Source organism: Camelus ferus, chromosome 18 (genome assembly GCF_009834535.1).
Source record: "Camelus ferus isolate YT-003-E chromosome 18, BCGSAC_Cfer_1.0, whole genome shotgun sequence".
Taxonomy (NCBI): Eukaryota; Metazoa; Chordata; class Mammalia; order Artiodactyla; family Camelidae; genus Camelus; species Camelus ferus.
The window spans coordinates 21,793,970-21,819,057 of NC_045713.1; the positions used below are offsets into that span (position 1 = coordinate 21,793,970).

At 60.8% G+C, this 25,088-nt stretch overlaps 3 protein-coding genes across 3 annotated transcripts; 1 reads left to right on the top strand and 2 right to left on the bottom strand.

Annotated features, from left to right (window-relative positions):
* Positions 1 to 6: 6 nt before the first annotated feature.
* On the bottom strand, positions 7 to 1,510 carry ANTKMT (adenine nucleotide translocase lysine methyltransferase). Its single transcript, XM_006172627.3, has 5 exons — positions 1,195 to 1,510; positions 868 to 972; positions 634 to 774; positions 375 to 425; positions 7 to 260 (listed from the first exon to the last, which is right to left on the bottom strand). The coding sequence occupies exons 1-5, from the start codon at positions 1,354 to 1,356 to the stop codon at positions 39 to 41; spliced, it is 681 nt and encodes a 226-aa protein (XP_006172689.3). The 5' UTR covers positions 1,357 to 1,510; the 3' UTR covers positions 7 to 38.
* Positions 1,511 to 4,897: 3,387 nt separating this feature from the next.
* Positions 4,898 to 7,479, bottom strand: METRN (meteorin, glial cell differentiation regulator). The gene is made up of 4 exons (XM_032460621.1): positions 7,101 to 7,479; positions 6,419 to 6,819; positions 5,408 to 5,467; positions 4,898 to 5,331 (listed from the first exon to the last, which is right to left on the bottom strand). Exons 1-4 carry the CDS (start codon positions 7,454 to 7,456, stop codon positions 5,015 to 5,017), a joined length of 1,134 nt encoding a protein of 377 aa, XP_032316512.1. The 5' UTR covers positions 7,457 to 7,479; the 3' UTR covers positions 4,898 to 5,014.
* Positions 7,480 to 13,206: 5,727 nt separating this feature from the next.
* On the top strand, positions 13,207 to 24,979 carry FBXL16 (F-box and leucine rich repeat protein 16). Its single transcript, XM_032460615.1, has 6 exons — positions 13,207 to 13,527; positions 19,752 to 20,407; positions 21,157 to 21,665; positions 22,041 to 22,125; positions 22,438 to 22,501; positions 22,719 to 24,979. The coding sequence occupies exons 2-6, from the start codon at positions 19,766 to 19,768 to the stop codon at positions 22,865 to 22,867; spliced, it is 1,449 nt and encodes a 482-aa protein (XP_032316506.1). The 5' UTR covers positions 13,207 to 13,527; positions 19,752 to 19,765; the 3' UTR covers positions 22,868 to 24,979.
* Positions 24,980 to 25,088: the final 109 nt, after the last annotated feature.

A 25,088-nucleotide genomic window follows, 5' to 3' on the forward strand; every position in this document is an offset into this window, starting at 1 on the left:
AAAGAATCAGAGTGGAACCGAGTCTTTATTGTGTCCAGTCAGCCAGACTGAGAACTGGGGGACCCAGGTACTGAAGCAGAAGTGGGTGCTGGGGCAACTTGCCCAGCTGGCCCACCCCTATGGACATCATAGGCCCAGACACGGTCCAGGCCTTCACCCACCACAGCCACCGGCTGCCAGGTGGGGAGGGGGAAGCGCCCTGACACCACACGGGCTCCTGCAGGCAGCTCTGCCTGCAGCTTGTCCTCCAGCAGTGGGAGCTGTGGGAGAGAGCAGGAGGGCGGGGTGGGCCAGGTGGAACACAGCTGCCCCTAGCCGGCACCTACACTGGGGATGGCCTATGTCTCCATGGGGCTGGCACACCCCAGACCTACCACGCTAGGAGCCAGGAACACAGACACGTTGTGGCAGTCTCTCAGGCTCACCTGTAGGAAGAGGAGGTCACCCCAGCAGGGAATGGGGCCCCACCAGGGGAAGAGAACTGGTGGGTATGGGGTCACTGCAACTTCCAAGTCCCAGCTCCAGCCTGCTCAGGCAGAAGCACCTGGGGCTGTCAGCAGGGCAGCCAAGCCAGAACTGAAAGAATGGAGATCAGGGCTGGGGTCTGAGGGGATCTAGGACTCCCCGGGTTACCTTCCAGAGATTTTCACGGCGGTAGCAGACACTGCCTGCACAGCCTGCCCTCCAGGCATGCAGCCATGCCAGCCCCACCAGCCACGGGTTCAGCTCGTAGCCCACAGCTGGGCGGAGACCACACTTGTGGGCAGCCAGCACCTGAGGGCACAGATAGCGTCAGGCCAAGAGATGGGGAGGTATACCCATGGGAGGGGGCAGCAAGGACCGCCACCTAACACACAAAGTCCTTACAATTCTGCCATCACCAGAACCCAGGTCCACCATCTTTCCAGGACGGCCTCGCAGCAGCGACAACACGTGCTCCACCTGCCGGGCACTCGCACCGACATAGGGCACCTGGGCAAGGAGGCGAGCAAGACAGAGGGAGAAGTGAGGCGCCGCCTCCTAGGCTTCCTTTCTTAGAGCGCGCTGTCCGGCCCAACCCACAGCCCGGCTGGCCCTTGGGCAGCAGCACCCTCCTCTCACACCCAGGCTCAGTATCTCAATCCAGACCACCCCCATCCCCGGTCCGTCACGCCCCTATGTCCCCAACACACCGGCCCGGGCTCAGCACCGCACCTGCAGCCGTAGCGGCACGCGGCGGAAGCCCGGCTGCAGCAGCAGCGCCCACACGGCGTAGGCGGCCAGGCCTGAGCCCGCCGCCACCTGCAGCAGGGCCAACGCGCCCAGCGGCCGCTCGCGTAGCTCCGTCAGCTCTTCAGCCGGGTCATCCTGCTCCATGGCTGCGGGACAGCGGCTCAGGGTCGTCACGCCCCAAGGCCCCTCCCCACCTCAGGTCCGAGACCCTCACGCCCCGGCCGGGAGCTGGAGGGGAAAGCCCTTTTCATAGCCCGAAGCCTTTCCTCCCCGCCCTGCGCCTACTGGGCCCCCTGCGCCGTCGCCGGAAGAGGCGGGGCAGAGGCCGTGGCGAGACGCCGGAAGCGGCTGGTAGAGGCTGCGCTGCAGGTCCGTTCACCTTACTCTCCGCGCGGGTCCAGGGACCCTCCAGCGGGTTCCCGGCCTTGGAGCCTTGGGGTCCAGGGCGACCCTTGCGGGTTCTGGCCGTACTGCTTCCTGGCCGAAGCCCTCGGCAGTCAGCAGCGTTGGCCCACTCCTCAAACGGCTGCTATGGGCCTGTCCCGGGCGCTGCGGACCCCTGAGGCCGCACATCCCAGCGCGGGGATACGTTTAAGAGAAGCGATGCTGTGGCGCCTGCTGACTGGCCGTGAAGGCCAGTGCAGTGTGGCTGGAGCCCTGGGGCAGCGGTCAGCCAGTGGGGAACGGCTCACCGGCTTAGAGTGGCGTCTCCGCCGACCTACACATCCAGATAACCCGCCAAGCACAGGAGCAGTCGCGGGGAGGACATCGGGGCCCCTCCCACAGCTGAAGGCAACTAGCCCGAGTGCGCAGGAAACAGGATGCGCTGGGGTCCGCGGGGGCGGTGGAAGTTGGAGCTCGGCTGAGGGGCAGGGCCGAGGGGGCTTACAAGGAGAAATTTAGCACAACCGAGCGGACAGATGTTGGCTCTCTGCGAGCATAGTGGGAGGGGAGCCGGATGTGAGGGGCGGGGCCCTCTGGTAGCTGACCCAGCCCGGCGGCTGGGAGGAAGAGACCACCTTCCTTCTCCAGAAAAGGTCACTCACAGAAAAGATTTGAGTTCCTGGAGGTGACCTGGCAGAGCCTGGGAAAGGGAGAGGCAAGTGCGGGGACAGAGCCAGGACCTCCTCCTCACCAGACTCTGAAGACAAACATCCAAGAGTGACAGAGGCTTGCCTGCACACAGGCCCTGGCCGGACTTCTCCGCCATTCCCCACACTGGTCAGGAGCCCCAACGTTGACAGAGGTGCTTCAGACAATGTGGGCACGCCAGAGCCCACTGCCCCCACGCTTCAAGTACAGGCCGCCTCACTCGCCTACCTGCCCTTGGCCCCAGCTACCACCAGCCCTGAAGGACAGGTGCCCCTGTTGCAGGAAACCCAGGTGCCCTGCTCCCAAGATCCGAGCACTGGAGAGGAGGGCGGCTGACCCACCGCACAGAGATCAGAACATCCTGTCTCCTTCCTGGCTATCACTGGGCCCTCCCTAGAAAGGAAGGACATGCACTGGGCTCTAGGCTGGTGGAGTGCTTACACAGCCATCTCACCCTTGTCTCTTTTCTTCCTTGCATTATTCCTGGTGTCTATACAAACCCCTGGCACCTGGCAGACAGTCAATAAAAGCTGGTTGACTGGATGAAGACACCTAGCCAGACTTCCCAGTGTGTATACCCACAGGTACCTCACCTGCATGTCCGCTCCTCTCCTTTGGGCACTGGGCACTCAAGTGCACCTGTGTGAGTGCACACACCAAGAGAAGCCATGCAGGTGCCCCACAGGCACCTGTTCCCATAGTCTCGGCCTGCATGCCCACATTTTCACCTTGGCCACTCCCCAGCGCTGGCATGAAGCCCTCACCCAAGCCTTCCAGGTTCCTCCTAGGAACACCCTTGGGCTCCCTTGGGCTCCCTTGGCCCTGCTGGCAGCACCCACTTCGGCTTCCTGCTCCTTACGAGAAAAGCCAGTACTTTTCTCTGGAGGAAGGTGTGTGAGTAGGAGGCACTTCCTGGGGCAGGTGGGTAGAGGCCAGTGTCCAGCCTAGGGCCCACCCCAGAGCAGCTACTCCACGTTTTTGTGGACAGATGGTCCCACAGGCGAGCCACAGCAACCACCAAGTGTGGCCATAGGCCTCTGTCCAAACCAGAGGCTGTGGGAAGCTGGCCAGACAATCAGGGCAAGAGTCAAGGGTGAGGTGCAAAAGCCTCCCAAGACAGAGAGGAGGAGGGGGATGGGAGAGTACACCCACCTCCTCCCCCTCTGGCCTTTACTGAGATACTCCCTGGTGGGGGGAGAGGGAAGAACAGGGATACAAAGGTCTGCTGTCCAGGAGAGAAGTCCAGGCTGGAGATCCACATGTGGGGTCATCAGCATATTGATGGTATTTACAGCCAGGAGGCTGGTACAGCTCTCCAAGGAGGGAATGTGGGAATGTCAACAGAAAGGTCTAGTGCTTGAGCCCTGAGAAAGCCATGGATGGGAGTTTGGGGAGGTGAGAGGGCACAGCAAGAAGCCTCAGGAGTGGTGGGAGGTGGGAGGAAACCAGGGCAGCCTGCTGTCCAGGGTGGCTATGCTCCCACCCACAATTCTCACCAGTCCTCACAGCAAGCAGCTAGTCCAAGTGAAAGGCCATGCCCCATGAATGCAGCTTCAGATAGCCAGCCCCACGGAAACTCCAGACAGCCACTGGAGTAACACTGAGTGTCCTCACAGGGTGTGGCAACACGAAGTACCTACATCAGCCAAATCTGGCAGAAGCAGCTCTGCCTGGGGGCTGTGCACAGCCATGTTCCTCTCCCAGCCTCAGTTCCTGCCTGAAAGATGACAGACACTTCCCCAGTGAAGGCCACCAGGTAGAGATGGAAAGTGGTTTCTGGGGCACTTCACAAGTGCCCCCCAAGACTTGAGCTGTGGCCCTCCTTCCCAGGAGCTGTGGGACTGGGACAGCAGAGTCCACTCATTTCGGGTTCAGTAGTCCCACGTGCGCCCACATCCTGGGGCCTTTCAGCCTCAGAGCTGTTGGCTTTGTCCAGAACAGGCTGGCCCTTTATGTGGCTGAGGCTGAGGAGAAAGGCGGAGGTAGCAACAATGGGACCAGTGGCGGGAAACGGTCCTTAGAGAACCCATTGTGTGCCCCACCCGCCGGAAATGGGCAACAAACAGGGCCCCGCAGGGGAGACCCTACCGCCGTCGGGATGCTCAGCATGTATCAAGGGCCTCAGGACAGAGGGGTCCATTCTTCCTTGAGGGCAGGATGGGGCCAGGATGACTCTGCCAGGCTTGCAGAGGATTATGCAGGGAAGTCGGCTGCCCGTCAGTTTGCAACCCCTTCCCTTGCAGGTTGAGAGTGGTGTCGCCTGCCTGCCCCTACAAGGGACCCCAGCCGCCTCAGACCTGGGGAATTATGGCCACTTCTCCACTCCTGCTCTGAGCCACGGAAGCACTGGCATTGGGGGCAGGAGCAGCAGAGCCGAGGTTCACATGAGTCACACCTCCCACCCAGCAGAAGCCCCTCGCCGGGTTGGGGAATAGGTGGCCTCAGACACAGCACCACTGCCCTCAAGCCTCAGTCTCTGGCTCTGTGGAGCAGGAATCGCGCAGTCCCCAGGGCTATGGGAGAATAAAATGCAGTGAGGCAGGCCCGGGGCTGGGCTCAGGCACCAGCACTCAATATCCATTGGTGAATGTAGTCAGTGTTCTTATTGGTTATTGCTGTTACAGCAGAAGCAGTGGGTACCGTGATGCCATCTGGAGGCATCCCCCCACCCTCCTCCCAGCCCCTTCCCAGCATCCTGTTCCCAGGCGCCTCAGTCCAGCACCACCTCACAAGGGTGGAGGTGGTTGGTGTGGGCAGCTGCATAGACACGGCTGAATTCCCGGAAGCGGGGGGCGCAGCCCAGCCAGGCCTCACCAAAGTGGCTCCAGCCCATGAAGAGGAAGATGCCAGGGCCGGGGCGGACACCACAGCGCAGTGGGGTGCGAATGGAGGCCTGCACCTGGGCCCCAGGGCCCCCTATCCGGAACAGCGGCAGCGTCTGGCGGAGGACACGGACAGCCGCCACGGTGATAATGGACTCCTGCAGCTCTGTGTCGTGGGTTACCCCATGGATGGTTCCGAGGATCACTGTGGGGACACATGTTGGCCAGTGGCATGCAGGGGAAGGTAGGCCCCAGGGTCTCCCCACAGCAGGGACACTCACCAAAGTCACTGGTGCATGCAGCCAGAAGGAACTCAGCATCACTGCAGGGTCTGCAGGCACCTGGCATGCAGGGGAGATCTTGAGTGGAGGCCCTGCCTTCTCCTGGACCACCAAAGGCCTCCCCCAGCTGGACACAGGAGGGAGAGGGCAAGCTACCAGACCCCTCTCAGGGCCTGATGGCAACTGGAGATCCCAGAGAGCATGTGTGCACACCCTGAAGACACCCAGTACCCAAGGTGACACCACAGGCCTGTGCCTGCCTGAAACATGCACACACAGACATGGGCCTGGGTGCTGTGCCCAGCATGCCAGCACAAAGACCCCCTGACCTGGAGCTCAAGTGTCTGGGTGCAAGCATCTCACATATAGGCACCAGCAGGCGATAACCCCTTAGTCTCCCAGGGCTGCCTCCTGGGGCCCAAGGACACCAGCCCAGCCCATGTGGCAGGAGGTTATGGTGGGCTCTGAGGTCAGGGGGTCTTTGTGAGAGAGAGACCCCCATCCCCTGTGAGGTCAGGCTGCAAGCTCCAGGAGAGCAAAGAGCTGGACCTGGTGCCCTGCCAGGAGGTGGGGCTTCATCTCCATGGTGACTGGGCTCACACTGGACTTCTGTTGTTTTGGGCTGGGGGAGGGGAGGGAGGTCACCGCTGGGCCAGGGAGCCCGGGACATCTTTGGCCGGAGGCTTTGATTCTGTCCCCCATCATCCCCTCCCCTGAACTCCTCAGGGACCAGGGGCCTGGGTAGCCCTGCCTGGCTTCCCCTTCCAGGATTCTGCCCCCTACCAGCTCTCTCCCTAAGCGGCAGGCTGAGGGATCACCCCTTCCTCATTTCCTCCCTCCCACCTGTCCTGGCACTGCTTCTCACTAGCTGAGTGCCTTTGATAGGCTGCTTCACTCTGGGGTCTCAGTTTCTCCCTCTGTGCAATGGGGAAGACGGACACGTTCTCACCCCACCCGGCCATGGTGCGACTCCAAGACTCCCACCGGTCTCCAACTCGGACTGGCACTCACCATCTGCACCAAGTCCCTGGGCCTGCGGAGGCAGTTCTGGACGCCCGTCTTCCCGCAGTTCGAAGCGGAAGGAAGCCACGCGGCGGCTGATATCGGGATGTGGAGTGGCCTGCAGGAAGAGGGCCCGGTGCTCGCGAGGACCCCAGCGCACGCATCGGCCCCTGGCCGGGCCTCGGCCCTCGGCCAGGAGCAGCTCCAGAGTGCCTCCCTCCCTCTCCGCGAAGACTTGGGCTCCTGCGAAGGGCCGCGCCGGCCGCAGGCAGGCGATGCTCGGCCGCCCGCCGGGGTCGGAGCCGCCTAGGGTGAGGCGCAGCGCCCCGGCGGGGTACAGCCACTCGATCCCGCCCTCCGCACAGGCCAGGGCCAGCTGTCCCACGCTGCCGGGCTCCTGGGTGAGGCCGCTGCGGACAGGACGGGCGGTGGTGAGGAGGGCGGTTGGCGTCCCCACCCGGCCAGCCTGCTCCCCGTGCACCCTCTCACTGCAGCTACCAACAGCTGCGTCCACTTTGTGGAAGAGGAAACTGAGGCCCAGCGTTCCGGGACTCAGAGGGAGAGAGCAAGGATTCGGTGCGGTGCTGGGTCGGAATGTTCCATCCAAAACAGCGGATGACACGGCTCCTTCCTAATGGGTGCGCACAGCCCCAGAGGGTTAGTCCGCGAGGGCTTCCAGTGAGGCTCGTACCTGCCCCTCCAGCTGCAGCGGTCCTCCGAGTAGCCGGCGCGGGCGGCCACGGCCAAGAGGCCGCAGCAAAGCGCGCAGAGCAGCGCAGGGGGAGGCATGGCGCGCGAGGACGCGCGGGGGCGCGGTGGGGAGCAGCTGGGGCGCGGGGCCCGGCCCCGCACAGGCCCCACCGCCTGCGCCGGCCGGCCGCGCACCCCGCGAGGCGCCTGGGAGCTTCCAGGGAGCGGGGGACAGGCCAGGCGGCCAATCGCGCAGCGGCCCCCGAACTTTCCGCCAATCACAGCGGCGCTCTCAGGAGCGGGAGGACCAGCCTGCAGTCCAGGAAGCACCCGGGAGGGGGCTCCGCGGCTGGACATGCTCCGTGTTGCCTCCTCGAAGTCCCCTCACCTCCAGCCTCGACTTGTATGCCATCTTGGGTCCTGGTTGGGCCACCGTCCTTCAAGCCCTTGGCCGGGGTGGGGGTGGTGCCCACGGAACCTCTAGAGGAGGGGGATTCATCTCCGGTGTCTTTTCCCAAGAGTAGGACCTGGGCTGCCATCCCCCATCTCGCCCCAGTCTAATCCTGGTGACTCGCCACACGCGGCGGGCAGGGGGTGGGGGTGACTGAAACCAGGGATGAGGGGCCAGGGCGCTGGGGCTGCAGGCACTGTGGAAAAGCAGGAGTAAGGACAGCCCTGAGCCCCAGAATTAGGCCCCCAATAGATCGAGACAAGCTGAAATGGGGCCTACTCTCATAAAGGATTCCCCCCACACCTAGGGTCATTGTGGAGGCCAGGGAGGTGGGGAGTGGCTGGCCAGGTGGAGACTGGAGGGAATTCCAGGCAGAGGGGAGGAGCAGATAGACAGCTGTGGCAAAGGTGTGAACCCAGTAGATGGGCTCCCAACAGCCTGTGACACCCTGGGGTCAGATTATAGAGGCCTTAGGCACAAACGCAAGACTCCAACCGGGTACTGGAACCCTTGGGAGTCAGTGAGAGCTTTGGCTGGCATCTGCAGGGACCAGCATAAGACTCTCTGCTGTCTGTGGGTGTGAAGTCTTTTACCCCACTATCTCCCCAACCCCAGCCTTCCTGCTACCAAGGACCAGAAGTGCATGCAGACAGATGAGGGCAAATGGCACTAAGGGGAAGTAGGGCATCGGAGGCACTGCCAAACTGAGTGTACCACATCCCCCTCCCCTGGCCCCAGGGCCCTTCCAGGTCAAAGAGGGGCAAGGCACCTGCAGGGCTCAGCTGGCTCCTGGCCCTGGGCAACATGGGGTGAGAACCCCTAAAGGAGGACACAACCCAAGTGTCCATTGATGGATGATAGTAAACAAAATGGGGTCCATCCATACAGTAGAATATAATTCAGCCTTAAAAGGGAAATTCTGACACGTTACCATATGGAAGAACCTAGAAGACATTGGTTTCAGTGAAATAAGCCAGTCACAAAAGGACCTAAAATAGCCAAATTCATAGGGAAAAAGTAGAATGGAGGGTGCCAGGGGCAGGGGAATGTGAATGGAGTCAACGCTCCTGTGTACTTAAAAATGGTTAAGATGGTAAGTCTTATGTATATATTCCCCAATTAAAAATAAAAAGGGGTACACAGGCCCTGGCGCTGGGCACAGAGAAGGCAGAAGAGGCTCAGTAGAAGGAAGGGAGGGGGAACCCCAGTCAGCTGTCCCAGCAGAGACTGGGTGGGGGGTTCCACTTCTGGAGTCACTAGGATGTTACTGCCCATGCCCCAGTCTCTGAGGCTGACAGTGGGCTCCTGGCGCCCTCTGGTGGCAGTATGAGGAGTCAGCCCTGGGCCCCTGGCTCACCCACCCTCACCCTCCACCTCCCCACTCTGGGCAGAGAATGGGCCTGTGTATGTTGGTGCCAGGGAGCGGCTCCTTGAGGGTAACCTGGTCCAGAATGGGCACATGCCTGGCCCTGAGCTGGCCCTTTGACACCAGGTTTCCCCTGCCTCCTGCCCCAGATGCTTCTTCAAGGGGACTGGTGAGGCTATCACTCACAGACAAGGGCTGTCTCTCACAGCTCCTGGCCCCACCAGGGAAGCACCAAGTGTTGTTAGCCATCAGAGGTCTGTTGCCCAAAGGACAGGGAGCCCAGAAGACCATACCTGGCTTCAATTGCTGTGGGTGCAAGAGCAGACATACTGCAGGTGCTCAGTAAACACCTGGAGTGTGAGTGCTTGGATAGACAACTGACATCCAAAACCTCAGGTATCCCCTCCTGATGTCTGTGCTCAGTTTAGAGGCTCCTTCAAAGTCCCCCAGCTCCAGATCCTTCAGTGCCCTGACCCTCCAAATGGGCCACACTCAAAATCTAGGTCCTGGCCTGGCAGGGGGCTGGAGGAGATGCTGGGACAAGGAGCCGTCCAAGGTGAGCCCTTCCCTGAACAGTGCCTGGGACAGGGGAGGCAACCCCACAGGGTGAAGGGCACAGGCAGGAGCACTCATGACCAAGATAGGGGCTGGGCTGGTCCAGGGCCTGTGGGAATAACACAAAAGCCAAGCAGAGTCAGTGGCGGGCAGGTTGGGAGGAAGAGTGCCCAAGGCCTGGATGGAGCTTAGGGCAAAACAGGGACTGGAAAGGTGGCCAGTGGGAGGTGGGCAGGGACAGCCCCAGGCCCAGCAGCCACCGAGGAGTTTGAACTTGGCTTCAAAGGGACAGCAAACACAGCCCTTAGGGAAATGGTGAGAAAGCCCAGAGAGAGGTCAGGTTCTCTTAATTGCCCAAGACTGCCCACTTGGGCTCCCATTTCAGGAAAAGCAGGGTAGAAGGAGAGATGTGTCCCCAGCAGAGCCTGTGGCCACTGAGACCTCTGCAGCTAGGATCTCCTGAATATGCTGCTTCAGCTGCCCAGGGCAGGGTGCTGCACCCCTGGGAGAAGCTGGGGGCAGGAGACGATGAGGGCAGTTCCCATAACTGAGAGCCAAGGGGTGCCAGAAAGCAGCTAGAATCTGGACCACCCAGTGACACAATCCAATGGTGTCCACCATGAAGACTGGCCTGGATTGCTCCTGACCAGCCTGACCTAGGGAACTCCAGGGTGCTGGAGAGACCAGTCCTCCTAGAGACCCCATCAGGGAGTCATATCTGCCAACTCTGCAACCTTTGGTTCCCTTTCACCTGCACAACCCCCGCCCTCCACCCCCAGGTGGAATCTGACCTCGCCTACCCATGAGCCTGTACCTTGGGACACGTGGCAAATTTCCTCCCTTTGATGAGAAATCCACCCCCCTACATACACCTTGCATCTTCTCCAGGAGCCAAAAATGCAGCTGCAGATTGATTTGCAGCCGAACTAAAAATAACTGCCAGGCTCCAGCCAGGGCCCGGGAAAATATCCCATTGCTAGGAGACAGCCGTTACTGGGAGACCGCCATTGCTAGGCAACAGGGTTGCCATGGTGACAGCTGGGCCCTGAGTCATCCTCAGCTCTGGCCGCTCCGCCCCCCTGCCCCTGGTGAGCCAGGCCTGGGTCCTAGGAGGAGGGAAGGCAGGGAAACAGAAGCTGGAAACAGCAGAGAGGCCGACTGCCTGCTGCCCGCCACCCATTGCTGCCACAGTCGCCCCAGGCTGTGAGGTCCTCACTGTCGTAGGTGCCCATTCTGGCTGCAGAGTGGCCAGGACAGACAAACACACCTGCCCACCCTATATGTTTCCCTCCCCAGGCACTCTTGGCGCCCCTGTCTCTGTGTGGGGAGCAGAGGCAGTGAGGAGCAGTGTCCATCTGGCCCATGGCTCCAGAGCAGGAAGCTTCAGAGCCAGCCTGATCACTCTGGAGCATGGGGTTCTCACCACCTGTGCTGCACTAGGATCTTCAGAGCATCCTCTTGGACCCCCGACTCATTTTCCAGGAGGAGAACTACCTGTCTGAGGCCTCATCCAGGGAGGGAGGATTTGGGACCCATGCCTGTGGTTCCAGGGCACACGTTCCACTCCAGAGCCCCCCAAGGAAAGGCCTGAGGACCTCCTGCAAGGAGCCTCAAGGAGTTTCAGAGCCACTGCCCCAGACCTCAAGAGCCACCAGTGGGGAACTCTGTGGTAAGCAGCCGATTCCCTGATGTGACAGTGGCTCCCTCTTTCAGAGCCCTCCAAGGTCTCAGGATGGGACATGCCAACAGCCTTTGGTCCTCACCCCTTCATGACTCCAGAGCTGGAAACCCCCAGCCACCTGGACTGAAGAGACTCTTCGGTGTCTAGGCATCAAGATAAGGGGTGCTCCATGTGAGAGGTGCTCCAGGTGAGGGGTTCTCCAGATGAGGTGATGCTCCAGGTGAGGAACATGGTGCCCCCTTGGACCTGGAGGGAAGCCAGTGTAGCTGAAGCTCTAAGAGCAAGGGGCCAAGTACAGGGCAAGGCTTCAGGCCAGCAGTGACAGAGACTCAGGGCTTTGCAGGCTGCAGCAAAGAGCAGAGGGAGCCCTGGGAGCATGGGGACCAAACATGCCTGTAAAGTGACCCCTCTACAACTAGAACAGGTGGGGGCAGGGGGAAGAGGAGCCCCACAGTAGTGTTTCATGTCCCTCTAAGCAAGTGCTCAGATTCTCCCAAGGCAAGTGACCTCCTGACCCCCTCAAAGCACCAAGTGAAACCCTGCCCACCAGTCAGGACACCATCTACACCAGGGTCCATGCTGACCCGTGCCTGCACACATGGGGTGGAGGCTGAGCTGGAAGGCCAAACTGCCAGACCCACACACTGGAGGGAATGGGATGGGTTGGACAACAAACACTCTCCCAGTCACCTCGAAGTCTTCGGGCAACCCACCCTTCCTGCCCAGGCCAAGCCTCCTCCTTTGGTCAGCGTCAGCGAGACTGTGACTCTGCAGTCAGCCACATGGGAGAGCTGCCTTCACCCCATCCAGTGTCCCACACACAGCAAGAGTGGCACAATGCCCCTCAAACCAGCCAGGGTCAGACCAGCCTGGTTCCCCCTCCCACTGCCCTCCCGTTACACCAGCCTCATTGGGCCCCACTTCCTGTCAAAATGTTGCAGACACCACTGGTTTCATTTCTATTAAGGCTCTCTCAAGGGGGCTGTCTCTCAGCTCTGAGGCCTTTCTCTGATGCGAAGACCCCACTTTGCTCTCCCCACACCTGTTCCCTCTGCCATCTCTGCTCCCAGGAGACCCCAGAATGGACAGCATTAGCTTCTGTCCTCTGTCCTGGGCCGGCTTGGAGGCCTGGTGTCCCCAGTGGCCCAGACAGAGCCCTCCACACCCTCCCACCACACCCCACCCCACCCTCTTTCCCAGTCTGTCCAGACTAAGCTGCCACCACTGAAACCTCCAGTCCATTCCAGAGGGTACTCGCCAGGCTCCTTAAGGCCTCAGGACCTTTGCACACCCCTCCCTGGACAACTTTCTCTGCCCTCTCACCCTTGGGGGGGTCTCAGCTCTGGTGTCATGTCCTCAGGAACTCCACTATCACCATCACCCTCCTGGGGTCACCATTCCGTGGCTCTCTTACTTTCATCACACTCATCACTTTCTGAAATGATCTCCTAGTCACTTGTTTCTGGCTTTGCAGGTGTGCAACTGTGTTCCCCACTGAGGGAGGTTCCTGTGCCTGGCACCTAGCAGGTGCGCAGATGAGTGCCCTGAAGGGAGCCTCACCTTCTGCTCCTCAGGAGGAGCCAGGAGGAAGAGGGTCGGACCGTTCGCTCACCCCTGGGCCAACCGCTGGCGCCCAAGGGCTCGAGTCCTTTTCGCCCCTCAGGATTTGGGGTTCCCCACCGCTTCACACAGGCAGAGCTTGCTCCGGGCCCGCTCTCCGGCCGCGCGCCCTGACTTACTCGGCCCTCCCCTCCCGGCCATGCGCCCAGGTTTGTTATTGTGCGAGCGCCCGTGGCGAGGGAGGGCAGGGGTGCAAGCCGCGCTGGCGCGTGCCCGTGGGCACCGCGGCGGGAGCGCGCTGTGCGCGCGGCAGGGCGGGGCGGGGCGGGGCTGGCGAGGCCGGGCTTGGCATCCTCGGCGCCCCCGCCCGGGCTCGCCAAACCGGATTGGCTCCTGGAGCCGGGAGCGCGCAAAGGCGCGGCGCGTAAGGCTGGGTGGGGGGCGCGCGCGGCGCCGCCGGCGGCCGCGGAGGAGCGCTGGGAGGAGGGCGGAGGAGGAGCGCGGGGAGGAGGACGAAGGGAGGGAGGAGGTGCTCTCCTGGCTCCCTGCAAAGCGGCCTTATTTATCTGGGCACAGCCTCAGCCTCCCCGGTGGGAGGCTTGGGGCGGCCGATCCTCTCCCACCGGGGAGTTCCTCTCGGAGCGCGGCCGAGGGGGCCGGCCAGGCCGGGGCTCCGGGCGCGGGGCGCGGCCGGGCCCTGCCGGCCAGGCCAGCACCTCGGCCGCCTCCCCGCTTCGCCGGTGCGCATGCCGGGCTCCCCATGACGGGAGGACGCCCGGTGGACAGCGTGGCATGAGCCAGGAGCCCGGGCCGAGGTAAGGTGTGTGTGCCGGGCCAGGCTACAGGGCAGGGAGGAGGCCAGGCCACAACACCGTGGATACTACAATGAGGAGGGGGTGGGGAGGGGGCTTGGGACAGCGCCGCCGCTGCCACCCCCAGAGGGCTTACGTAACCGCAGCCCCTTCCCTGGCTGCTGCAGCTGGGCCTCTGGCCCTGCCAGACCTTCCCACAGCCCTTCACCCCAGTGGCCCGCCTCGTCGAGACTCAATCCCCATGGCAACTGTACCTGGGCTGTAGGTTGGTGCCACCTGACTGTGGCCCTGTGGAAGCTGAATTGCAGACCCCCAGCTGGGCTGCTTAGGTGAGGTCCTGGACCCGACTGCACTCTGGGTTCCCCACCCCAGCACCATGAGCCCTGGGCCTGTGAGAGAGGTGTTAGGTATAATTACACTACCGGAGGAGCTTGTGGACGCTTGGCCTGGAGCTGATCTGCCCCTGGACACCTCCTGGACCCAACCCTGTGTGGAGCTGCCACAGTGGGAGAACAAGGGGAAGGGAGGGAGCTGGCCATGTGCCTGGTTCTGGAGGAGGGCTGGGAGCTGACCAAGGCTGGAGGGCCCCAGAAGGAGGACTGGGCACTCTGAGACTTGCTGGGGGGAGTCCTGTCTTTCTGGAAGTTTGAGTGGATGGGGAGAGTCCCCCACTTATGACCCCAGAAGGAGAGGAGGCCTGGCTGTTGGAGCCTCAGGGAAGCCATGGGCCAGTGGCCACTCCTCCAGCCCCTCCCAGCATCTGCACAGGAAGCTTTCCCTCCATGGAAGGAGCAGATGGCGGATGCTGCTTCACCTGCCACTTCCCAGGACCCACTGACCAGGCTCAGCTCAGGCCTCCCTGTGCCAAGCGGGGCATAGGGCCTCTTCTCCCAGCAGACTCCTTTGAGGACTACTAGAGAGCAGCCTTGGAGAAGGCCTGGGTTGGGTTGGGACCCTGAGAGGTTTGGGGTCCCACAGACCAGGGGAGAGGACTGATGGAGACCTACTGGCCCAGCAGGAGGTGGCCACAGGGCTGGACCAAGAGCTGTCTGGGGAGGAGGGAAATTCAAGCCCCAGTCATAAACATGGGCAGTGCAAAGAGGGCTGTTTGGGCCCCAGGGGACCCCAGGACTCATCTGGCCCAGTGCCTGCCACCTCCACTGCCTAGTGCCCCCACCTCTACTACCCCTTGGGCCAGGCCTACAAGCACCTTTAATGCTATGGAGGTTCACTGGACAGATCCCATCCTCCAGCTTACATCCACTTCCAGGCCACTTGAGCGAGTCCTATCTCCCACTGGTCAGAAGGAAACAAGTGGCCTCTGAGGTCAGGGGACCTAGGACACTCAGGACAGCTGGGTCTGGCCTCAGGAAGGACTGCATGGCTGAGAGCCAGGGAGACATCTCACCCAGAGGTCGGGGAAGGGGTTCCTTGGCTAGCACAGCTTAGCTGTTGGCCGCCCCTGTCTTGTCACACGTAGGAGCTTGCTGCTGTGTCTCGGAGGTCTGGCGTGGGGGGAAAGTGGAGGTGGTGGCAAAGGAAGCTCTGTGGGGTAAGTGGGTGGCCCAGAACCTTCCCTACCAATGGCCCAGGATGAGCCCTAGGCAGACCAGCTGCAGAGAGTGGGCTCAGGCCACATTCCTTCGTTTGGGAGGGTTTGGGGCAGCCGCCCAAAGCAGCAGGGACTGGATGGGGGCTCAGGTCCTTCAGAGCAGAGGGGCCAAGATGAGGCCTGGAGCCCAGGATCCACTCCCCAAGGTGCCCACAGTCCCATATGGCTGAGCTGCCCTGACTTTGGCCACAGGACTCAGTCTGCTGGAGCACCAGCTCAGGTCTCCCTCAAGGCCCACATGCTCCATTCCCAGAGCCCCTGGTGCATGGGTGGGGCAGCCTGCACCTCAGAAGCATCTCCAAGCTGGGGGCGGGAGGGTTGCGCTGCTGCGAGGACATGTGCAAAGTGGCAGGGATGTGAATGTGCCTGAGTCACGGGGCTTGTCATGGAGTGTGTCAGCCCGCAGTGTGTCCCCAATCCCAAGATACCTCAGGTGTCACCCCAGACCCTGGGGCTGCCACTGCAGATGGACCTGATGTAAGTTTTTCTGGCTCCCCACTTGTGGTCTGGAGGCATACGAAGGGCTCAGACAGCAATGGGGAGGTGGACGTGGTGCTGGGAGAGCAGGACAGGACCAGGCTTCCCTCCTTTCTGGTGCTTCCTGTCCCTTTCCCCTTAGGTCTGGCCAGATTATGCGGGACAGGCAGCCAGCTTCCTAACCCTGCAGCACTCAATGGGGTACTCAGCCAAAAAGGAGACCTGAGCCATCCTCTTCCCAAGGGTCTGAATAATGGCAAGGCCCACCTCAAGCCCCAGGGTCTTGTGAGACTTCCCAGAGACTCTGACACCAGCCCAGCCCCAACCCCAGTGGCCCCCCCTCCCATGTGGACACTGGCCTCTGTCACAACCAAGACTGACGAGTTGAACTACAGCTCTTGCATTGACTGCCCTCCATCCTGCTTCCTGGGCCTCTGGCAGCTGCACCCCTTTCTGCATGACCCTGATAAATGAACTGCCATTCTTCATTCATTCAGCAAACTGCCAGAGGCCACTCAGCCATTGTGCTGTCTGTCCTCAAGGAGTCACCAGCCAAGGGGAGAAGTAGGCAGGTAGATAGTGATGACAGAGACTCTGGAGATGTGGGGGTCCCACAGGGAGAGGCAGGGGCAGTACTCACACTGAAGATGCAAGAGAACAAGCTTGCAGGGTTAAGGAGTAGGGAGGTCTACTGAGCAAGCAGGGGAACCAGCTTGTACCCAGGCAGAGACGGGGAGGGAAGGAGGAATGCGGTACCGGGGTCTGGCTGGACTTTAGGGTCAGGGATGGAAAGGAACTGGAAGTGAGGCTGTAAGGTGGATTTGCTGGGTCTCAGGGCCCAGTGACTTGACCTGCAGAAGAGGCAGCTCCTTAGGAAGTCCCACATGGTGATCTGCAGACTGTCAGCCAGGAAGTCACCAAGTTCTGAAGTCCTCCCAGGAGTCCCCAGGACCCCATCATGCTCCCTAGGTCCACTCTGGCCCCCATGCTTGACATGAGTCAGCTGGGGAAACAGAGACCATGGTCAGCTCTCCCAAGTGGCACCCTGATCCAGCTCTGGCTCAGGCTGGTATGGACAAAACAAATAAAGTAGTGACCAGCATCTCCTGTCTTCCCCTGGAATGAACCCAGGAACCTCTAATCCCCGCAGCCCATCCCAGGAGGGGACCTCCCTCAGAATTCCACTCTGCACAGACACAACACACCAGGGGCTGAGGCTAAGAAGAGTGCAAACTTGGCCATCTTTGTTTTTAAAGCCCCTTTTCCTGGTTTTAGCTCCTGGTGCTTGTCCCAAAGCGGGGAGATAGTCCCCAGTGGACTGACAGCTGCCCCTGCCCCATCCTGGCAAGAAAATCCAAGCAGGTCTTCCTAACCCCACAGGGTACAGTGGGGGCAGTCACAGGTACCAAGAAGATAGGGGGCTCTGCAACCTGTCTGGCTGGGTGGGTGGGGCCAGGCCAGGAGAGGAGCCCTCATCTCAGCCCCCCAGGGACCTCTTGCCTAACTGGCAGGAAGAGCCATCTGTGACATGAGCTCAGGACTGAGGCTAGGTCAATGAGCCTGGAGTATAGGGAGCAGCTGGAGCACAGCAAGACTATGGACAAGATTGTAGAGCAGCAAGGCTGCCTCTGGGGAGGCAGCTCCAATCTAGGGTGGGGGGAGGGGTTGAGGAAGGAGAATTTACCTACAGGCCGGCCAGTGCCTTCTGGCCTGGGATGGGGGTGTGGGACAAGGGGCCTCAGACACTCCCCACAGGCTGCTGAGGGCCATCTTTGGCTTGGCCCTTCCCTCCCTTGAGCTCTCTTCCATGGGCCACCTCGACCCAGAGGCCTGGAGGGTGGGGATGAGACTGTGGGTGTATGCAAATGTGAGTTCCCGCGGGGGATGCGGAGGGAGCCCCGCAGATGCCCGGGGCATACACGTGATCCCGTCAACTCAGGCACTCCACGTGCACACCCATGGCTCAGAGCATTTTCAACCTAAATCGGTACTGCTCTTGAGTTATTTCTCCCCTGGTGCCGCCTCCGCCGCCTCCTCGGAATCTTAGCCGAGCCGGCGTCCCCTCCCCGCTCCCTCCAGCCTCCAGGGCCCCTCCCTGCTGAGCTGGGTTTGCCAGGCCATCCCGAGGTCCTGCCGCTGTCCGTGGTGGAGCGGGCGGGCCGGGCCTGGCCTGGCCTGGCCTCCGAGCCCCCGGAAGGCGGCTGGAGGGACGCTGTCCATGGTGCTGCCGGCAGGCGTCAGGCCGGCCGCGCCCGGTCTGTGGCAAGCCGCCGTGCCCTGCTTCAGGGACACAGAAGGTATTCAAGCTGGGGCTGCCTCTCTGTAACCAGCACAGTTCACAGGAGGGAGTTGCCAGGATAGCCTCACCCCTGGCCCCAGGAGTGGAGGAGGACAGTCGTAGGCTTCATCCTGTCCCAAAATGAGGCACTGCTGTCCCATCATGGTCCCCTCCTACGTACTGGCATTAAGGGATCTGGAGCAGCCCTCATGTCAGGCTGTCCCTGCCACTGTGGGCAAACTGTAACTCTTGGGCGCCTCAGGCTCCTAATCTGAAAACGGTGGTAACAGTAGTGCCCCCACCAGGGCTGCTGTGAGATTGAAATATACAATTAACCCAGTGGGCATTCAGCAAACGTTGTTATGGATGTCCCGTATCGGCCAGTGTGAGCAAGAGTGGTCATGAGCTGCAGTAGGGGCAACCAGGGTGTGGGAGCCTCCTCTGGGGAAGGAGGACCCAGGGTGGACTGCAGCCGGGAGGTTCATGGCTACCAGGGCAGGAAGGCCTTTGGACCCAAAGGCTTGTGGGTTGGCAGCCACAAGGGCCACGTATTTCAGGAAGACCCTTGGTCCCAGGCCAGGATGCACCCCCTCCCCAGACGTGAAATCCTGGCAAGTATTGTCCTGTCCAGGGCTTGGAAGCCAGTGGAGGGCATGGCGCTGGGAAGAGCCAGGCGGGACCACGGGCTTCCCCCATTCCTGGTGACTCCCGTCCTCTTCCCCTCTCGCCAGCAGGCTCACTACAAGCCATGCACTACACTTTGTCCTTTTCCCACACTGTCCCATGAGGCGATATCATCACCTCCTAGGCTTTGAAGTGAGGAAAATGAGGCATGGAGAAGGGAAGTGGCTCACCAAGGCTATACAGCCAGGGTGGGGTGAGCCACTGGGTACATTACTTTCTTGCTGAATGTCTGAGGTAGGGGCAGGCAGGAGATCTAGAATGAAGAATAGATGATGGCATTGTGAGGGTCCCACTGCCCCTTGTCTCCAGGGTCATCTGTGCCCAGTGAACTCTGCCAACCATTCACAGCCTCAGAGGCCTGAGGAAGGGAGCTGGGTGATGGTCTTAGCCCCACCCTGTGGGAAGCTCCCTACACATAGCCTTCCACAGCCAGCTCTGTGTCTGAGTCTTGGCTCCACCACTTACTATGACCTCAGACAAGCAGTTCGGCTGCCTCAGCCATGAATTCCTCACCTATACAATGGGTACAGTCATCATAGCATCATCCTCAATGGGTTGAGTGAAGGATTGAAGAAATAATGTTTCCAGGGCTAACTGTGCTGGATCATGGTAAACACCCCAGGAAGACACTTGCCCTTTCTTTGGGTAGATTCTGAACCACAGAACTTCCTGTAGCCACTGAGATTCTCCGAGGTTGGTGTGTGAGTTTCAGAGGGGGTACTGGAACCACTCCAGAGAGTACCCTGGCACCCCATAGAGGAGGGACCAGAGAATGTCCCAAACCCTCAGTTCTTCAGCCCCTGCCCAGTAGAGGCAGGCCTCGCAGGCACTGACAGTAGGCATCAGGGTAGCAAAGGCAAAGGGAGCAGTCACAGGTGAGTGTCTGTCTCCCTCAGCCTCTGTTCTCTTATCTGTAAAATGGGAGCTGTAGTACCTATGTGGCAAAATGTTCTGTGAGTGGGTGGAAGTTGAGCTAAGAGCATATAGAAGGTGCTCAGGGAGCGTCGTGGTCATGACCAGCCCTGCCCTCCTGTAGCTGGGGGGTGGGACTTGCACTCAGACCCCTTCTTTTGGGTGGTTCTGGGAATGATGTGGGAAGGGTTGCCCAGGGATGGAAAGGAGCCCAGCTCTACGCCGGCAGCAAACTCACTCCCTCTTCCTGGATCCTGTCTGCAGACCGAGTGAGGAAGATGTCGAGCCCGGGCATCAACGGCGATCCCAAGCCTCCATGCTTGCCTCGCAATGGTTTGGTGAAGCTGCCAGGCCAGCCCAACGGCCTGGGCACAGCCAGCATCACCAAGGGCACACCAGCTGCCAAGAACCGACCCTGTCACCCACCCCCACTCTCCCTCCCACCACCCAGCCTGGCTGCCCCGCCGCCCCGGGCTGCCCTGGCCGGGGGCCTTTGCCCCCCGGCGGGGCTCCCCCTTGGTGGACCAGCCTCAGCTCCGGTGCCTGGGCCCCCAGCAGAACGGCCACCACTGGCCACCGACGAGAAAATCCTCAATGGCCTCTTCTGGTACTTCTCTGCCTGCGAGAAGTGCGTGCTGGCTCAGGTGTGCAAGGCCTGGAGGCGTGTGCTCTATCAGCCCAAGTTCTGGGCGGGCCTCACACCTGTGCTGCACGCCAAGGAGCTCTACACAGTGCTGCCTGGAGGTGAGAAGGAATTTGTGAGCCTGCAGGGCTTTGCAGCACGCGGCTTTGAGGGTTTCTGCCTGGTTGGAGTCTCCGACCTGGACATCTGTGAGTTCATCGACAACTATGCCCTCTCCAAGAAGGGTGTCAAGGCCATGAGCCTCAAGCGTTCCACCATCACTGACGCTGGCCTGGAGGTGCGCCCTGACACTGGCCTGGAAGGGGCAGGGATCAGGGGCAGGGGCAGGCAGCAACCACTAAGCATGTGTTGGGGGGAAGTGGGAGGCAGTACCGAGAGGAAGCTTGGGCACCAAGCAGCAAAGCAGCCAAGAGCGGGGCTGGTGCCCTGAGGAGGAGCATGGCTCTGGGGTGGGGAACTGTCTACATAATTTGGGGGGACCCAGTCCAAACTGAAAAGTCAGGTCCCATGTTCCAAGATGACTAACAATTTCAAGCCAGTGACAGCAAAGTAGCCGATTAAATGTGAGGCCCTTCTGAGCTCGGGGCCCTGCATGCCTCTGAAGCCCACTTTGGGTTGGGAGGATGCTGGAGGAGGTAGGAGGAGTAGGGGCAGAGGTTGGAGGAGCAGCTGTGCAGGACCTAGACTCTAATAATCAAACCATTAACACCAACGGCTCTGAGCACCTACTCCAGCCAGGCCCTGGGCTCCCAGATCTCCTGTGGCCTGCCTCCTTTTTTGAATGTTGTTCAGGTGTAATGAACACACTGTAAGTGCACTTGTCAGCATACAGCTTGATGCATGTTTATACCATCTACGTGCTCAAGAACACAGCTTCCTGCCCCTCAGTGGGCTCCTTCTGCCCTGACTCCTACCATCCTCACCACTGCCTTGCAGGGAGGGGCTCACCTGGGGAATCGGTGATAGGCTTGTACCAAGGCGAGGGCGAGGTTGAGGCCTCCTGACCCCATGCCTGCCCGCCTGCAGGTGATGCTGGAGCAGATGCAAGGCGTGGTGCGCCTTGAGCTGTCGGGCTGCAACGACTTCACCGAGGCTGGGCTGTGGTCCAGCCTGAGTGCTCGCATCACCTCGCTGAGCGTGAGCGACTGCATCAATGTGGCCGATGACGCCATTGCAGCCATCTCACAGCTGCTGCCCAACCTGGCCGAGCTGAGCTTGCAGGCCTACCACGTGACGGACACAGCGCTGGCCTACTTCACGGCGCGCCAAGGCCACAGCACACACACGCTTCGCCTCCTCTCCTGCTGGGAGATCACCAACCACGGTGTGGTCAATGTGGTGCACAGCCTGCCCAATCTCACTGCTCTCAGCCTCTCTGGCTGCTCCAAGGTCACCGATGATGGCGTGGAGCTTGTAGCCGAGAACCTGCGCAAGCTACGCAGCCTCGACCTCTCGTGGTGCCCACGCATCACCGACATGGCTCTCGAGTACGTGGCCTGCGATCTGCACCGCCTGGAGGAGCTCGTGCTGGACAGGTATGCGTATCCCCCCATCCTGGGGCTGTGGAGGGCAGGGCTGGGTAAGGCTTACTGGACCTTCTAACTAGGGAGCCTCCAGTAGTGGACAGGCCTGTAGCTAGAGTAGGGCTGTGGCTAGGGAGGCGGGGCCCTGATAAAACACCAGCCAAGTGAGGGCAGGGCTGAGCTGTGTCCTCTGGAGTAGAGAATAGCACTCAGTGACCAGGTAGGGGTGAAGTCTGGCTGGGATGGGGCTATGGAAAGGGCGGGGCCATGGTGGCGGGCAGGGAGTTCACGCCAGGGGCACTCCGGAAAAAGAAGGAAGGGGTCGAAACTGAGGGGACCGGGCGAGGTGATTTGAAGGTGGGCAGCCCCCCTCTGTTGCGACCACAGGTGTGTACGCATCACGGACACTGGCCTCAGCTATTTGTCCACAATGTCCTCCCTCCGCAGTCTCTACCTGCGATGGTGCTGCCAGGTACCAGCCCTCCACGCCTCTGGAGATTGGGGAGTAGGCAGGGGAGGTGGGGGGCACGGGGAAATCCCCCACCCAGACAAGCAGCTGACCTGCACCCGGCCCACTCAGATCTTGTAGGGAAGTCTGGGATCCCCCCACACCCAGCGGCCGACATAATTGGAGAGAAAGGAGTCCCCAGGGCCCTCACCGACTCTGTGGGGAGCTGAGAAACCCCCGTTTTGAACCCATCCCCCGCCCCCTATGGCCTGACCCCAGGAATGAGGCTCCCTCAGGGAGCCAACGTAAATAAACTCGCCTCGCCCTCCCGCGCAGGTGCAGGACTTTGGGCTGAAGCACCTCCTGGCCATGAGGAGTTTGCGTCTCTTGTCTCTGGCAGGTGAGACCCCCTGGTGCCCTCCTGGACGGTGACCACCTACCCACACCTAGTCCTACTAAGCCAGCCCTGCCGGGTCCCCTGTGCAGATCCATACCTGGGGTTGACTCGCTGTGGCCCAGGTCTCAGTCAGAGGACCCCCGCCCCCCCCCCCGCCTCGGCCTCTCGGAGCCCCGGGCCCCGCCCACTCAGCCGCCGACCCTCCTCCCGCCCGCCGCAGGCTGCCCGCTGCTGACCACCACAGGGCTGTCGGGCCTGGTGCAGCTGCAGGAGCTGGAGGAGCTGGAGCTGACCAACTGCCCTGGGGCCACCCCTGAGCTCTTCAAGTACTTCTCGCAGCACCTGCCCCGCTGCCTCGTCATCGAGTAGCGCAGGGCCTCCCCGCCCCCGTCGCAGGAGCCCGCCGCGCTCTGGGCGGGGACGCCGGGGCGCCGCTGAGCCGCGGCTCCTCGGCCCCTTGTTCTCCTCCCGGCCCCGCCCCGGGCAGGGAGGGCGGCGGACTGACCAGCCCCGCGCACGCACGCACATTCGGGGACTTTGTGCATGCCCCTCGTGCCCGCACTGCACGCCCGCCCTCCACCACGCCACAGCCGCCTCCATCCTTCGCCAGCCCGCCCGCCCGCCGGCGGTGGGGGACTGGGGCTTGGTCCTGGGAGCGCTTTGAGCTCGCCAGGCGGCCACCCTTACCGCCTTCCTCGCCACACCCTGTTCTGTCTCCCCGCCGTCCCCCCACCCCGGGCAGGGCCCAGGGGGATTGAGGGGAACTGGGTCTCCCAGGACTTAGGGGCCCGGAAGAGCCCTAGGGCTTCCCGCATCTTCCACTGCACCGCGCCTGGAGCCCTCCGAGGGGTGCGAGGGGAAACAGGCCGCCGCCAAAGCCATGGCCCACCCAGGAGCCCAAGTCCCACCCACCCTCCCCCCTCCTCATGCCAGCCTGACCCCAACGACCTCTCCTCTTCCTTGCCGCCGTATGAAACAGTCCCTACTCGCCCCACCCCGACTCCAAGGCCTAAGGTCCTTGGGCCCTCGCCAGGCTAGGGCAGAATTGGATTAGGAGAGGGGCCGCTAGGCTGACAATGACCTTGGCATAATCAACATTAGCCCAGTTGGCTCCAGTCCGCCTCAACCCAGCGGTGGTGGTACAGCTGCCTTGTGAGACCTTAAGCTGGAGTGAACCTCATGGCCTGCAGGCCTTGGGGCCTTGGGAGCAGTCCTGGGTGGACCCCACCCCACAGCCCCTGTAGCCAGCTGGGTTCAGGACCCTCAGCGCCACACTTCACCCTGGGCAGGTCTCCATTAGGTGGAAGCTGAAAAGGGGGGCCCCAGCTGAGGCTTACGGCCAGTGCCAGCCAGCAACTCTGATCTTCCAGTGGCCAGCACACCCTTAACACCCAGAGGAGGGAGGGCTCCTTTCTAGCTGCACCCCTCAACCCATCTTCCCAAATCTCTGTCTGCCCACATGGGCTCACCATGTTCTGTCCAATCCCAAGACGCTGGGATGTCCTGGGGGTGCTGGCACATCTTGGCAATTGCTGAGGAGGGGGCTGGGACCCCTTTCCATCCCAACCTTGAGCCCCAGGATGTACAGCACCCACATCCAATTTTGGGACACCCCCCCAATCTGGTTGGAAGAGAGTAACCAGTTTCCAGAGAGCCAGAAAGTGAGAGAGAGAGAGAGAGAGACAGAGAGAGAGAGAGAGAGAGAGAGAGAGAGAGAGAGAGAGATGCTGTTGAAGAGAAACAGTTCAACAGCCCAAAGATTTCCCTGCCCCTGGAGCACTGGCCAGAGGCTCCAGGGTTGAGGTGGTCAGGAGCCAGTTTCTTCAGCTTCTTCTCCCCACAGCTCCCTAGTGGGGAGGGGCAGCTGTCCATTTGTCCAAAGTATTAATGCAACTGAAGCTGTGATATTTCCAATGACTGTAGGAGGAAAAAAGGGGAGAGAGGAAAACAAAACCAACCAACCCCTAAAATCATTTTATTATTGTACATAACGACCTCATTCTCCTGTATATGCGGAAGATATAACCTTATATTTGGTAAGTGTTTCTTGTGCTATTTTATCACGTGACCTGTTTATAAAAATATATATTAAAAAGTTGTAAAAACACAGGTCTGAATTGTTTTTAGGTCATCAGACCATGGTGGGGGAGGGTGTATCTGTCTTGAGTGGCATACATCTGAATTTTTGTGCACCTCTCATCAGACTTATTGGTTCTTTCAACAAACATGTAGAGGCTGGTAACACTGTGCCAGACTGGAAACCCAGCAGTGACCAACACAGAAGGTCCCTAACCTCTCACTGCTTAAGTAGGGAGAGACACTAAAATCATTACACATAAGATTCCGTCCAAAATATCTAGGATCTAACCTATCCTTTCAGAAGGGCAAAAATGAGCCCTGTTTCCTGCACAGGGTAACTGAGGTTAAGAGAGGGTCAAGGGTGTCCTTAAAGATCACACGGCAAGGACAGACCAGGGATCATACCCAAGAGAGAAAGGGAGGCTCAGAGATGGTCACTGAGCGGGTTGTGAACAGGTCATGTCAGACGTTGGAGCTCTTGGAGACACAGAAAGATGTGATCCTTGCCTGG